This window comes from Aythya marila (assembly GCF_965140915.1).
Source record: "Aythya marila genome assembly, chromosome: 19".
In the NCBI taxonomy this organism is placed as follows: Eukaryota; Metazoa; Chordata; class Aves; order Anseriformes; family Anatidae; genus Aythya; species Aythya marila.
In genome coordinates this window covers 7543293-7557236 of record NC_139060.1, presented here as the reverse complement: position 1 = coordinate 7557236, position 13944 = coordinate 7543293, and the positions used below count along the sequence as shown (strand labels likewise).

At 53.6% G+C, this 13944-nt stretch overlaps 1 protein-coding gene across 1 annotated transcript; it reads right to left on the bottom strand.

The window, feature by feature from the left end:
- Positions 1-1010: 1010 nt before the first annotated feature.
- On the bottom strand, positions 1011-13445 carry FAM78A (family with sequence similarity 78 member A). The gene is made up of 2 exons (XM_082775739.1): positions 12611-13445; positions 1011-5142 (listed from the first exon to the last, which is right to left on the bottom strand). The coding sequence occupies exons 1-2, from the start codon at positions 12871-12873 to the stop codon at positions 4614-4616; spliced, it is 792 nt and encodes a 263-aa protein (XP_082631865.1). The 5' UTR covers positions 12874-13445; the 3' UTR covers positions 1011-4613.
- Positions 13446-13944: the final 499 nt, after the last annotated feature.

Genomic DNA, 13944 nt, shown 5'->3' with positions numbered 1-13944 from the left:
GAAGCGAGCAGTAAAACCTCTAGAAAGGTGCGGCTTCAGCTGGAGCCTCAGCATCTGTGAGCACACAGGCGGCGGGGATTTATTCCAGCATCACCCCGGCTCTGCTGGGTCTGGCAGCCGACGTCCTTCCCCCTCTCCTGATCCTGCCAGGAGCTTTTTAGTGTCTCCGTGCAGACAATAAGTGCCCTGGCGTTTTCAGGGTGTCACCCAAAGCAGCTGTGCGCTGCCTCGGATCCCCTCTCCCCCTCCTCCCTCCGAAAGTAGGACATCTAAATTTAGCCTGCTATCAACAGATGAGGCTGGAGAGTTTCCACTGTGGAAACGAATCCCACTCAGAACCTGTCCTCTCTTCTGCGCGGGCTCCATCCATGCAAATTCCTTTCCTCGAGCCGTGCCCTCCCCTGTGCTTTGCTTCCCCCCTTCCCCTGCAGCATTCGTGCCTGTTACGCCGCCGTGTGCTGGCGTAGCCCCGCCAAGCAGGGCACATGGCTGTTCATGTTTCATGCCCACATGCACCCCGGCGTTTTGCAGGCTGGGAGCAGCTTGGCTGCTGCTGGCAGAAGCGTGCAAAAAAGGCTTTTGGGCTACAAAGGCTGGCTACGACCTCAGAAGGGTGTAGCAGGCTCTCCTTACTCCAGGCAGGTCACCTCTCTGCAGATGCAGCATTCACAGCTACCACTCGTCTTCTGCTAAAGAAGCAAGCAGCAGCAGGGAGCTGAGCTGTGGAAGTTCAGCTGCTGTCTGCCCGCGGAGCTGCTCCAACCACAGCAGCGCCGTCCTTCCATCACAAGGCACGCGGCAGCCTGGTAATGAAAAATGCAGGATGCTGGCTGGTATTTTTAACCAGAAACCTCCTTGCTCTATCTGATGCAGCGTAAGAGCTGAAACAGAGAGAAAATGTGCTCCTGGTAAACAGGGTGTTTATCAGTCTTGAAAACGTGCGCGCAGAGGTGGTGGAACTTCTTGGGTAAAAACAGCCACCGCCCTAACGACACCAGGCAGACGCGTTTGAAAATTTCACTTTATTTTTATTTTCTGTCTGTTATAAAAGCAGGGTTTTGTTTTTACATCGCCGTAAGTGTCCAGACTTGGTACATCGTGGTTTTGTTTTCACAGTATCTCTGCAAGACCAAGGACGATTCTTATTGCTGCGCCGCGAACCAGGGCAAGGATGGCCGGGAGGACGCGGTGCTCGGGCAGCCCTGGGGTGCTGCCGGGGCCGGCCTCGCTCTCTGCCACGCTGGCTGAACAGATCTAACCCTCCCCACCACTGCTCAGTACCTTGGTTCGCTCTGCTGGGCTCCTGGATGTTGGGAGCTGGAAGGTGGGGAGAGCAGGAGCGGCGCTGGGTGCCGCAGGTGGGGGCGGTGAGGCTGCCGGCCCTGCTGGGCAGGGGCAGTCTTAGGTGCAGGGTGCCCCGTGGTGGTGCTCCGTCACCCCCCCCAGGGCATCCCCCTGCACCCCGGCTTGGCTGCATCAAAGCTGCCCGAGCAGGAGCTCGCTTTGCCTCTGCTCGGTGCAGGATGCCCTGGGTCCCCATCCTAACCAGCCCCACGAGCAGCGGTGTCTACAGCGCCCGTCACTTCCAGCCACCGTTCCTCTTGTATTCAAACGATCTGTCCTCGTCAGTTTTGCAATGAAGCAGCATTGGAAAGACATCACTTTTAATCACAAAGCATGAAATCTCAAGACAGGCAGCATCCCTTTTCTGTGCTGCGTCTGGTGGTGTGAATGGAGGTGGGGGGCACGTTTCAAACTAGGCACGGGATAAAGGCGTTCTTTGGGAGGGGAGAAGTCCATGCAAAGCTGACCCCGACGTGAAATTTGAGTTTTATATTTACTACTCAGCTGGGTCTGTTCAGTGCAACAGGACAAACTAGCCAGGAGGTTAGCATTGAATTGCATGGATGCATCCAGTCCACCAGGTAGAGGGAGGAGGAGGAGGAACCAGATTTACTTAACGCACTGGGAGAGACTGAGTCCAACACAAAGCTAAGTGGAAAAGGACGTAGGTGTTCCCTGAATGTGATTTTTGGTGACTGAGAAGAAATCTTTCCTTGGAATTCCTTTGTGCAGCTAATTAAGACAACCGGGTCTGCTTTTTTCGACCCATGCTGACATCAGTGAGAACTGTAAGTACTCAGCACCTGGAGACAAAGTGAATACCAGACATAAATACCCCTTCTACTCCCACCCACGAGACTGCCCAGAGTGCATCTAAGCAGTAGCCAAGATGTGTGCAAGTGTTATCAGCTATTCCCCCCCAGCTCCCGTTTTGTCCTCTTCTGCGTGTATTGCCTAGGAGAAAATACAGACAAGTCCCGAAGGGCTGTGCCAGTGGAGCTGTAGTTAGGGTTTGAATCCGTGTAAGAAAATGGAGTTTAATAGAGAGAACGACTGTGCAAGTCAAAGCCTCCCTAGCCTCATCCTTTATAGTCCTGAAGCCTAGATTTAGGTAACCTTTGGCTCGTGGATTTGGGTTTGATCCAGTCCGTTTGTCTGCAAGCTGCTTGTGATGCTGGACTTCCTACCGTGAAGATCTCCCCCGTTGAGGGGGGAGAGGGCAGCTCGGCAGCTGAGCATCTCTGGAAGTGGTGCGAGAAGGAGGACGGCCTGCCCTGGGCATGGGGTAAGTCGCGGGGACCCCATATCCTTGTCTGCTGGTTTGAGACTGCCGTGGGGGGGACAGATCTTCTGGGCAAGCTTTCCCCAGGCAGGGGAGATATTGAACCTGTTGCCCAAGTAGATGATATGGCTTTGGAGAAGCAAGGAGGGAGAATTTCTTGTTGGTAATGTCCCGTGTGGAAGATGAAGGGAGCAATAGCAGCTAATCGGTGCCTCTCTGAAGGGAGGCCTTTCAGGAGCCCTGTCCGGACCAGCTAGGCCGGGCCAGGCTCTGATCTTGGGCGCTGAGCTCTCCTCAGTCCTAGCTCCTGAGGCCTTTTGTGACTAGGAGGAAGAAACGTTATCTTAGTGGAAAGAGCTGCAGAGGGAAGGGGAAGTGGAATTCCTCTGCCCGTGCGCTGTGCCCGTCCCCTGCCAGCTGCCTCCCCTCGCCTCCTTCCTCGGGAGCAATGCCTCTGGTTACCTCTGGAGCCACCTGGACACGGTCTTTGTTAAAACCTACCGGTCCTGCCTCCTGCTCCAAATGCACCTTATTTCCTGGAGGATCTACACCCCATGCTTTCCCTGCTTGCACCACCTCAGGCCTTCTCCTTCACTACAGAGCCCTGTGCCACCACCAGTGGGTACGGTCCCACCAGCGGTCCTGCCTGTGCCCCATTCCTGAAAGTCGTGTAGATCATGAGGTCATCTGGAAGAGAATGATCTACCAACCCCAGCATGGTTTGTACTGGTAGGAAGAAGAGTTTTTCGTAGGTTTGCTTATAGTGTTTGCTAGGAATAGGTGCCTGTTGGTTTTAGACATGGCCGTTCCTGAATTCTGGCTGTTGCTGGGTAGACCTGGTCGATAAAATCTGCCCTTGCATCTCCCCAGTGGCTCCAGAAGGATCCCTTTTACGTCCTGCTCTTCTTACAGCACTATTGTTTGGATTTCATGGGAATATAGGGCTGCAGCACCTCACCCGACCACCACCTGTGCTGAGCTGGGCGGCAGCAGGCCCGTGGGCTAGCCAGGCCGAGCATCCCCCTCTCCCCTTGTGGCCACGATTCCAGCTGTGGGCCTTGCCTGTGAGATTATCCCACGTTGTAATGCCGATGGGAGACTGGGAACAGAAAGCGCAAGCGGTGCGAGCTTGCTCCCTATCCCTTCCGCGAAGCAGGAGATGGCCTAGCAGCTCCCACTCAAAAGCCATTCTACAGCAGGTTTATTTGCATTGCTTTGAAACTGGGATTACTTCCATGCTTCCTTGTTCCATGTTTTAAAACCAGGAAGATTTATTTCTCTTTTGATCACGCTTTGTGCCCTTTTCATCAGCCTGTGACATGCTCACAATCTATTCCTTGCTCCAAAACTTTTTCCCCAAAAATTCTGTAGAAAGGACATTCTGCCTGGTGATATTTTTTTGTTTGTTTTTTTTTTTTCAAACATAGCTTTAAGGCAAAAGTTTGGCAATGCAAAGCAAAGTCTACATAAGGCCGCATGACTTGGATTTGCAACTCAGAACCTTACAGCTTAAAAAAAATAAATCCCTATCTTAAATAGTCAACTTTTTGCTCCAGGAACTTGTTTCGTTCTCAACCAAAATGAAAAAGAAAAAAAAAAAGATTCTTAAAATCCCAAATAAAATGTTCTTATTGTTCTGGGCAGTCTGGACAAGCTAATGAGACTGAAGTTCAAACAGTAACTAAAGTAGGGAAGAAAAAAAGAAAGCTCTACGGATAGACATCAGTGTTAGTTTCTTCCCTTAGGAATCCAGTGATGAGACAGACCCCAGTCCAAGGTCTCCTCTTTAGCTTTAGCACAGTGAAATCCGTCCCAATGGGAGAAGGTAGAATGGTTGCATTTGTTGAATGACTAAAAAGTGCATTTTGATTTTGCTCAGATTACACGTGTTATTATTCTAATACCTAAGTGATTGTTTTGCTTTGTTTTTGTGTTTGATTGTTTGTTTGTTTGTTCTCCCTTCTGGTGCCGGGACGCCAGGTTTTTATTATCGGTGTTTTGGAGGTATCACCACAAGCGGTGGTCCATCCTTTGGCCTCCACATGAGTACCTGAGCATCATTGGCATTGGGTTTGACAAGGGCACTGGGTGGTATTGGCTCATTCTTGCTAAGGACCTGGGGCTGCTCTTGAGCAGAGGGCTCCTGCAGCTTGGCACGCTGCCCCAGGGGTCTGCTGGGGTTTACCTCTATGCCCAGCCTCATGCGCCATTTGATAGTCTGCAAGGTCACCATCTCGTTGGTGGCTGTGTTGGTGGCAACCAGCCAGGTGGTGAAGCTCTGATCCCGGTGAATGCTCGTGAGCTTGGCCACGTTGCTCTCGCTGACGGGCACGGCCCACGTCACGCTCGGGTAGAAGTTGTCGTTCATGCTGATGTTGAACTTGGACTCCTTCTTTGTGGGCCCCACGATGGTGCAGGTTTCTGTCGTGTTCCCATACCAGGGGTAGTTCACTCCGTCTGAGTCACTGATGGCCTGGATTTTACCGTCCAGTAGGTCTGGAAGCTCCCAACTTGACCTGCCATCAATCATCAACAACGAGTTATGGATAATGCATTAATTAATTGCTTTAGAAACACGTGAGGCTTCAAGGAAGGAGAGGAAGTAGTTGTGAATGCGCTCCCCCTTCAGCTTTTACTGGAATTTCTGCCCTCCCTGCAGGCAGAGCTCTTCCCTGCCATTAAAAGGGTGTTTGCAGATTTCCAGGGCTGATGGTGAAAGTCTGACCCTACAGGACCATGAGCTCCTTGCAGGGACTGGCAACAGCTGGGGACATGCTGGTGTCTGAGGGAGGCTGCAGGGGGAGGTTTTTGGGGAGCCCCAGCCCCTAGAAAGCCCAGCACTACAGGGATCCCCCTCAGGTCCTTGTCTGGGGGCAGAGCTGGTGGGCTCTGGGTTAAGGGACAGGGGAGCTGAGCTAAGCTCTGAACTAAGATTGTTCTTGAGGACTCAGCATGACCATAAAGCGTCCCTGCTCCTTGCTACCTCCCGCCCCAAGGGCTCCCGTTTCCCCTTTCAGCTCTGACTTTCCTTGAGCCCCGGCTGGTAAAACACTTCTTATCTTTCTGGGTGAGCCACTGGCCCTTCCTGCTGTCCATGTGGCGCTGGCAGTGTAACCCATCCCTCTGCAGCCCTGGCAGGAGCCCGGTTCAAAGGCTGTGCGCGGGGCTGGGATGAAGTTACGGTAATCAGAGAAACAGAGGGCAGCTGGCTGTAAGGCTGCCCCGGCCCCTCGCTGGTCGTCCTGCTCTGTGCTTGCGAGGCTGGCAGAAAGGTCAGACTTTCTAGCAAGAAAGTAAAGTGAGAACAGTCCTCTGTCACCTTACAGAGCTGGTACAGAACTGTTTTGTTTTTTACTGACTTCCAATCTAATGTTTAAATGGCCAAGGAGAAGTAAATGTCTGAGCTAGAAAAAAGGGGTAGATACTCGCAGCCTAATGGTCTGAATTTTGGGGTAGACCTGTGTGGTGCCAGGAGTTGGACTCGAAGATCCTTATGGGTCCCTTCCAACTTGGGATATTCTCTGATTCTGTAATTCTAATGGCACCAAAACAGTGCGACCATGGCCCACGTGCTGGTAATTTGAAGACCTTTTTTTTATGACTCAGGCTGGCCCTGTGGCTCAAATTCACCCCGGCCACCTCCAGCTCCTGCCAGGCCCCACAGATGGGTGGCACGGGGAGCGTCCTGCTGCCGGGGCTGGGAAAGGGGACACGGCACAACAGCTTCCCTGCTGGCATCTTCCCTTGTCCCTGCTGTGGTGCTCAGGCTCCAGGATTTGTGCTGAGATGCTGGGTTTTGGGAGGGAGATGGGGGGGCTGCGTCGGAGTTCACCAGGGTGCTTGTCATGGCCTTCACCCAGAGCACAGTGTTGCAGCTTAAAACAGCCCTTGGTTGGAGCTGGTTGAGGGACAGGGAAAGTGTATTGCTCCCCTGGTCTGTGCAGGGTGGCGTGGGATGAGCTGCTCCTCTCCACCGCCTGGCACTAATGTGGCCATCTCGAAAGGCTGGTTGTTAATTAGTTAATGACCGTGAAGTGCCTGCGTGTTTGTAATCACTGGCTCGTTCGCTCGTCAGCTCTAAGCATCTGGCTGTAGCTGGAAGACACCTCGCAGGATTTATTTCATGGATTTTTTCATGGGAGTGTGGGCTCCTGCAAAAGTCTCCTGTGGGTGCCAGGGCAGGTGTTGGGCTGAGGCTGCAGCAGGTGCCGGGCTGGGGTGTGAGGCTGCAGGATGTGAGGCTGCGGGATCAGAGCTGTGGGATCAGAGCTGCCCACTACGGCACTGGACTGCTGCAGCCTTCTGCGCCTGAGCCTGCAGCCAGCAGGCAGAGGGAGTCCTTTCCCTGGAAGAAAATGCGTACCCAAAGCAGCCAGAAAGAGATCCCCAAGCTGCCCTGCCAGGAGCCCTGCTCCAGCCGGGGGATGCTCACAGGCTCCCCTCCAAATCAGAGCTCTGCAGGCTCGCTGCACCCCTCTGCAAAGAGACCTGGGGAGGGAAGAGCTGGTGGGGCTCTGGATGGACTCAGCTGTCCCGGGGAAGATGAACCAGAGGGCATTGGCCACTGAGCTGGTCCCTGCCATGCAGCCTCATCCCTGAAACGTTTCAGGGGCTCTTTCTCTGCTTACAGCAGACCTTTTAGGGTCCTTTTCCACAGGCCTGATTCTCAGCTTGACTGCGGCCCAGGGATGAGATGTGACAATTTCCTGGAGGCTCACGTAAGTGACAGATGTGGTGTGAAGGTGCGGAGATGGAGGCTGCGTGGATGTGGCGGTGCCAAAGCGGGCTGTGAGGGGCTGATCCCCCCAGCCTGGGCTGCTTCCTGGGCAGGCAAAGGAAGGGCAGGACAGCCACTAGAGGCTGCTTTAAAAGCTGGGGATCCTCCTGGAGCTTCCTGCCTCCATCTCCACTCCCTGCGAGCACATCCAGGCTGCAGGCCCTGCTCAGGGTCCACACAGGAGCAAGGAGGGGGAGTAGGGCCGGGCTGGGCTCGGCACGCAGGGGCAGGAGGCCACTTGAAGAACCGACATGGTCCAGCCTCAAACGAAACCTCCCCGTCAGAGCCCCAGAGGCTGTGCTCGGCGTGGCCTCAGCGCCCGCTCTGCCTCAGACACGGCGTGGGCAGGGAGCAGGAGGAGGAAGCCGGCCTGCCTTGCTTTGAGCAGCGCTCTGGGCCTAATTTGAGTGACTGCGGTTAACCCTGAGGTTTCAAAGCCATCACACTTATGTGCAGCGCTTAGTAACAAGGAAAGAAAGAAGTGGGGCCTTGTGAGGATCCTGTGACTGGACCAAAAGGAGAGGCTGCATGAGGGCTGCTGGTGGCTGCCCCTTGCCTGCTGTGGCAGTAGCCTTCCCTTGCAGGGCTCATCTGTGTTAAGTAATGTGCCAGCAGCCGGCCTCTGGCTGGCTTTGGGAAGAACGCTATGGAAGGATCTCTGGCTGCATCAGCATCTTTCTGTGATGGTGTCGAGCCAAGGAAAGGCCAGAAAGTGCCCAGTAAACACTTTGCTGACAATAGCAGGGAGCAGGCAGGAGAAGGCACCCACCTATCTGGTTTCATCGGCTCACTAGGGCTGAGCAGCTCCAAAAGCGGTAGATTCCAGCTTGTGATAGTGACGAGCTTGTTCCTGCCGCTCTGAAACCTTCAGTCAGCACGAGCATCACCAGAGACCAGAGCATCTCCGCTGACAAATGTCCTCTTGCTACCAGGAGGAGGGCGTTTGAGCTATTTCTCATGGCCCAACAGCAGCCCTGCTGCTGATAGCCGTGCTGCTTTAGGCAGCTTTACCCCCCTGCTTCCCGTTCAATTACATTTCTTCCTATTCTGCTACGAGAATCCAAGCCCCCAGCACGTGCTGGGGGAGTCAGTGTCTTGTGCAGTGGCAGCAGCCCCAGGCACGGCAGCCTCTGGCTCCATGCATCCACGTGGGTGCAGCGAGCTAACCCATCCAGGCAGGCATCAGGCACCCGTGCAGCCTCAGCCCCTGCGCCTCAAGGCCAGCTCCTAATCAGTCACAGGGCAGATGAGCTTGGAGAACCTCGTGCTTTCTCGTGCCTTTCCTTTCCACCAGCTCCCTGACTTACAAAGCCCTCCTTGGATGCAGCCCTTGCTTCGTGCAGGCAGAGCCATCGCTCCCCTGACTCCCTGCCTCTCTGTGTCAGGGTTGGTGACTGGCTGAAAGGAGGAAAACCTGATATTCAGAGCTGCTTAATTTGAACTTGTCCTTTACAGTGTCTCTCTCACCTACTCTGGCACGTCAAGCAATTCCAGCCAGGGTTACAGTGGAGAACAGGAAAGAAATTTTAGATGTGGTCGCGGTCTCGCCAGCCTGTCCTCCAGCCGTGTGCCTCCCGAACCAGGGTGCAGGTAGTAAAACTCCAGAGACCTGACACTAAGCAACCGGGAGGGATTGCTGCTGGTTTAGCTGAGCGGGCTCATGTTGGGGCTGGACAACCTCTTTAGATGGGGTTAGAGCCACAGGCCACGTAAGGGCAGCAAAGCCTTTCCCTCAGCCCCTCTGGAGGGGCAGCTACAGTGATTTGTCCTCAGCTGGGCAATGCAACCAATTTTTAAATCATTTTTTTGGTGAATCCTTTTTTGGCTGTTTTCCTTTCCAAGGACCAGGGCTCTATTCTTTTGACAAGGTGCTTTCTCGAGTTCATTGTCTCTCTGCTGCAGGGCACAGAAGATTTAATCTCGCAGGAGAGAGATGCCCGTTAAGCTGCAGCGACAATGCAGTGCTGCCCAGCCGTCCTGGTGAGTCTGCCGGGGGAGCAAATCTACCTGAAACTTCCCAAGATTCTCAGCTGATTGCATTCAAACTCTGATTTATTTCTCGCTCTGTTTTGCATATCACCATCTGCGCTGCTCCTCGCACGTCTCCATGGAGATGAAGAAGCACGACTGGGTGATGCCGTCCCCAACGCTGACGCGGGTCCCACAGGGTGCCCAGGAGATGCTGCCCAGAGCTGGGTCCTGCTGGTCCCATGCGGGCTGGACCTCTGCGGCCTGATCCTGATGCCCCATGTTGTGCCTCCCTGGGGGAGGAAGGTGCTGCTGAGGGTAAAACCCTGCTCGGGGTGAGCAGTAACGGCAGCACTGGGACTTGGGGGTTTTCCCCAGTTCTGCATTGAGAGAGGTCAGAGAGTGCTTCCACTTCCTCCTGCCAAGGGTGCTCGTGTTCCTGCCAGCACATGCTGCCTTACAGGCAAAATAACCCCAGCATTTATGTGTGAGCTGAGCTTTAGTTATTTTCCTCTCCTTCCATTTAAAAACGCTGCATTTAGCCAAAAAATTGTCAGTGCAGCTTTAAACGCGTGTCGAAATTATCCCCTCTGTATCTAACATCCGTATATGAGTCTTATGCACAGCTCCATCTGCTCCAGTATTTCTCAGCTGTTTCTGTCCTCAGCGTAAGGGCAGCTTGTGCACAGCCACCAACTGCAGCGGGCAGGAGTGAAAAATGAATCTGAAGCCTGCTCTAAGCACTGAAGCCCAGGTGGACCAACTGATGGCATTTATTTGGAGTTTTCTGTTTACCTGTTACCACAGTGATTTAAATAATAATAATAATTTAAAAAAAATGGTTGTTCCAGTGGTGTCTCTTCATTATGGAAAGCTGGGACAAGCAGTCCGTTGGCATAAATCAATGCAGCTCCATGGAGGTCAGTGGAATTATCTTGACTTGCATCAGCTGAAGGCCCACCCTTTCAGACAGGTTTGTGTCCTGTCCCTGGCTCTATAGAGGTCTCCCAAGAGTATGTTTCGATGGCATTGAAAGAGGCCTTTCTTCCCAGTCACCTTTATTTACAGCTTTCCGATGGTGACACATGTAAAGAAGCCGGGTGGAGGAGCAGGCCAATCCTGAATTGGGGCTGGGCAGCTCTTCAGTATCAGCGAAATGTGCCTGAACCTCCCAGGGAGAAATCTTTCTGCTTCCACGACTTTCTGGATAATGGCTCTCCTACACATCTGCAGTGTTTAATTCTGACTACCTGTTTACAGCTTTTAGCTGAAACTTTTGTCTATGGCTCTCAAAGCATTCCAGCAAGGGAAGACTGTACCAAATCCTCCCTTAAAAATAGGGAAACTTTGGTGCAGAGAAGTAAAGCAACATGCCTGGGGTTGCAATCCACAGCAGCACTGTCTAAATAGCTCTCTGCCCTGCCCTCCTTATTCCAGTGGATGTGAGCTGTATTTATACACACCGGACTTTTCTGTTTTCCTTGCAGCTGCTTGCTGAAGGCAGGATTTCTAAATGAGCCCGAGAATTACACATGCAAATCCTGAAGGCCTGGAACTGGGAACATCTGAGCAACAAATTGTCCTTGCTGAAGATGGTTTTGGAGCCAAAAAGCCTACAGATCTCAGGCCTGTTGTAAGTACTTCTAGCATCAAGGTAAGCTCCTCTGCTCCCTTACTGCTCCTGCTTTTGCCAGGTGCTGGACTTTGCATCTCGAGGCACTTTCTGCTTGAGCAGGGAGAGGACGCAGGGATGGGGTGGGAACAGTCTGTGGCTTATAGCTGCTCCTTGGCGTGCCCTTCCCCACGGCCTGCATCTTCCAACACGCATCTGCTCCGTGCCTGAGCTGCTGAACCTCTGCCTGCATCTGGGCTTGCAGGCAGAAGGCAGGCGAGGGCTGGGATGCGCACGCAGAGCAGATGCTCAGGCCTCCAGGAAGGCACTGCACCACGTCTGAGTTTGCCCTGCTCCCTAGCCCTCCGCATTCCCACCCTCTCTCAGCCCTCCCTATTCCTCTATTTTTTATGTGAACGACTCGTGAGCGGCCGAGCCAGCATCCCCCTCCCGCAGCGCCCTGGGGATTAGCAGCCAGGAGGGCTGCTTAAACCCGGCCTCTGCATCCTTCCTCCGTGCTCCCCGAGGAGGCTGGGCAGCATCGGGGCCTCCAGCCAGTGACCCCACTGCAGGCAGGGGGCTGTGGGGCCGGGCAGGTCCCTGCTGCACCCGCAGGCTGCCTGGCACCGTGAGCTGCAGAATCGCTGCTCTGTGCAGGCATTTGGCGAGCGGCTGCTGCCGGTGTAACCGTGGGCCAAAGCCTGCAAGGACGGTTGGTGAGCAAACCAGCGGGGGAGCAGTACCGGGGGGGGGGGGGGGGGGGGAGGACTCCTCACAGCAGGGAGGTGACATTTTAATTTGACTCATTCTTGCCTCGCTATGACTGTCTGACCGGCAACACGGGGGGGTTTGGAGTGCAAACAGCCCCTACTTTCCTCCTACCTTACCTAGACGTGCACATTCTCCCTCTTACATTATCCAAAATGAGGCTCACGTAAAATTTTGACCCTCCTCCAAGGGTTAAATCATCAGGGGGGTTAAATCCCCTTTGCTCTCTGCATGCGGGCTCCCCGAAGCGAGCAGGATTCCTCCTGCGCTGTCAACGTGCGCTGCCAGAGCTGGGGGCTGTGGCGCTGGCCGCTGATGGCACACTGCAGCAGCAGCACAGCGTGCCACAAGTGTCAGCCTCCGGGCTTCCCTGGGGCTCGTCAATGCGCAGTTTGAGCCGGGGAGGGATGCAGAGGAGAGGAGCCGGCGCTCAGGACCCCCCCTCCTCGTGCCAAGGGTGTTTCAGAGTGGGGGTGCCCTTCGCAGGGTTGAGGGAGACCTGGGATCACAGACCTGGGATTTCAGCCCCCCCCCCCCCAGTGCTGCTCAAAAGCTTTTGGGAAATATGGTGCTGCTCTGGGTCGCCAACAGAGCACATTTTGGGGTTAGCGCTTGAGTACATTCCCCTTAGAAGAGAAGGACACCCACTGCTTTAAAAGGTGCAGGCACAAGCTCTCATTATTTTTTTTTTTTAGCGTAGGAGAAAGTCCTGTTAAGTTTCAGAAGAGCTGGCTTTTAATATCAAACCAACTGGGTTATTGACTTTGGCTTAACCCAGCGCTCCCCAGCCAGGCCGTGGCTCTCCTGCTCTTCCTTCCCCTTAGGCAAATGCCCCCGCACGCGCTCTGGAAATACTTACATGCCCTGCTCCCCGTAGTGATTGTAAAATTCCATGTGGCTGCACGCCTGGATCCAGCCCACGATCCAGGTCTCCTTCTTGGGGATGGGGGGCACCAACACTTGCGCAGAGGCTCGGAAGTGAGGGGTCCGGTAGCGCAGGACCACGCTGGAGGACTCGTCGATGCTGGTGGGAATGGGATCGATGGAGGCTTTGACTTCAATCACTGAAATACTTTCCCGGAAAACTTTGGATTTGCAGCTAATACTCTGAATACAGCCCATGGCATACCCTGAATACAGTCCAACGCAGCTCCTAGGGTACTCCAGCAATCCTGGGGAATATTAGGCATTGAAATTATCTGGTGCTAGATCAATTACAGATCTTCTTGGGTTGTAATCTCAGAACCGATATCCATAGGATAGAAAATTCATCATGTAAAGCCTTAATTTGAGTATCTGTCTTACAAGCACTGCTCCTATTTTGAGGTTAGCTGCACTTCAGAAGCAAAAGGGCCTTTAATTATTTTTTTTTCCCTTTTAATGACCCTTTAAATCGTTCACTCAAACAGTCTTTGGGTTAAAAAAGAAAAAAAGAAAAGTCTCTCGAGTTCAATAAATAACGGTGTTGTTCTTAGATGGTATGTTTAGTCCTTCCTTTTCTCAGATGCGGTCTGTCATTCCCCGTCAGACATAGGACTGGCCGGTATTTCCCTTTATTCTTTGGATGAAAAGCAGAATGTTGATAGACACATCTATATAAATAATGAAATAGTTTTTAGCCCCAGCTTGTCACAACCGGTGTGGATTTCCACTTCCTGACTTGCAGTTGTTCACAACTTCCTTTCGCACAAAATTACAATAATAACAGAAAAAAAAAAAAAAAGCGACGGGTGGAAAATGCAAAAAAAAAAAAAAAAAAAGTAGCCCGATCTTCGATTTTGGAAGCTCCTCCACCAGCGCTGTCAGGGCTTCGGGTCGGTTCTTTTCCCTCTCCTCCTTTTTTTTTTTTTTCTTTTTTTTTTTTTTTTGGTTAATTCCTTCCCCCTTAGAAATAGCCGGCACCATAAATCCCGGCGGCGCTCGGCGGGGCTGTGCGGCGGGGCAGGAGGCGGCGGCGAGCCCCCCCCGCTGCCCCCGCCCTGGGGCCGCTCAGCGCTGCACAATCGCCTCCCGTGACATCCCGGGGAGGGGGGGGGGTCCGGCCTTCCTCCTCCTCCTCCTCCTCCTCCTCCTTCTCCTTCTCCTCCTGGGCGAGCGGCGTCCGCAGGGGTGTCCGACCTTCCTCCTCCTCCTCCTCCTCCTGCTGCTGCTGCGGGCTCAGCCTGCGGGGCTCAGGGGCTGCCGCCGGGGCTG

Excerpts from the sequence above, each read along its gene's own strand:
- FAM78A (XM_082775739.1), bottom strand. The coding sequence starts at position 12,873 with ATGGGCTGTATTCAGAGTATTAGCTGCAAATCCAAAGTTTTCCGGGAA. Across the intron at positions 5,143-12,610 it reads CACTACGGGGAGCAGGGCAT|GTCAAGTTGGGAGCTTCCAG; the intron begins GTAAGTATTTCC and ends GATTGATGGCAG.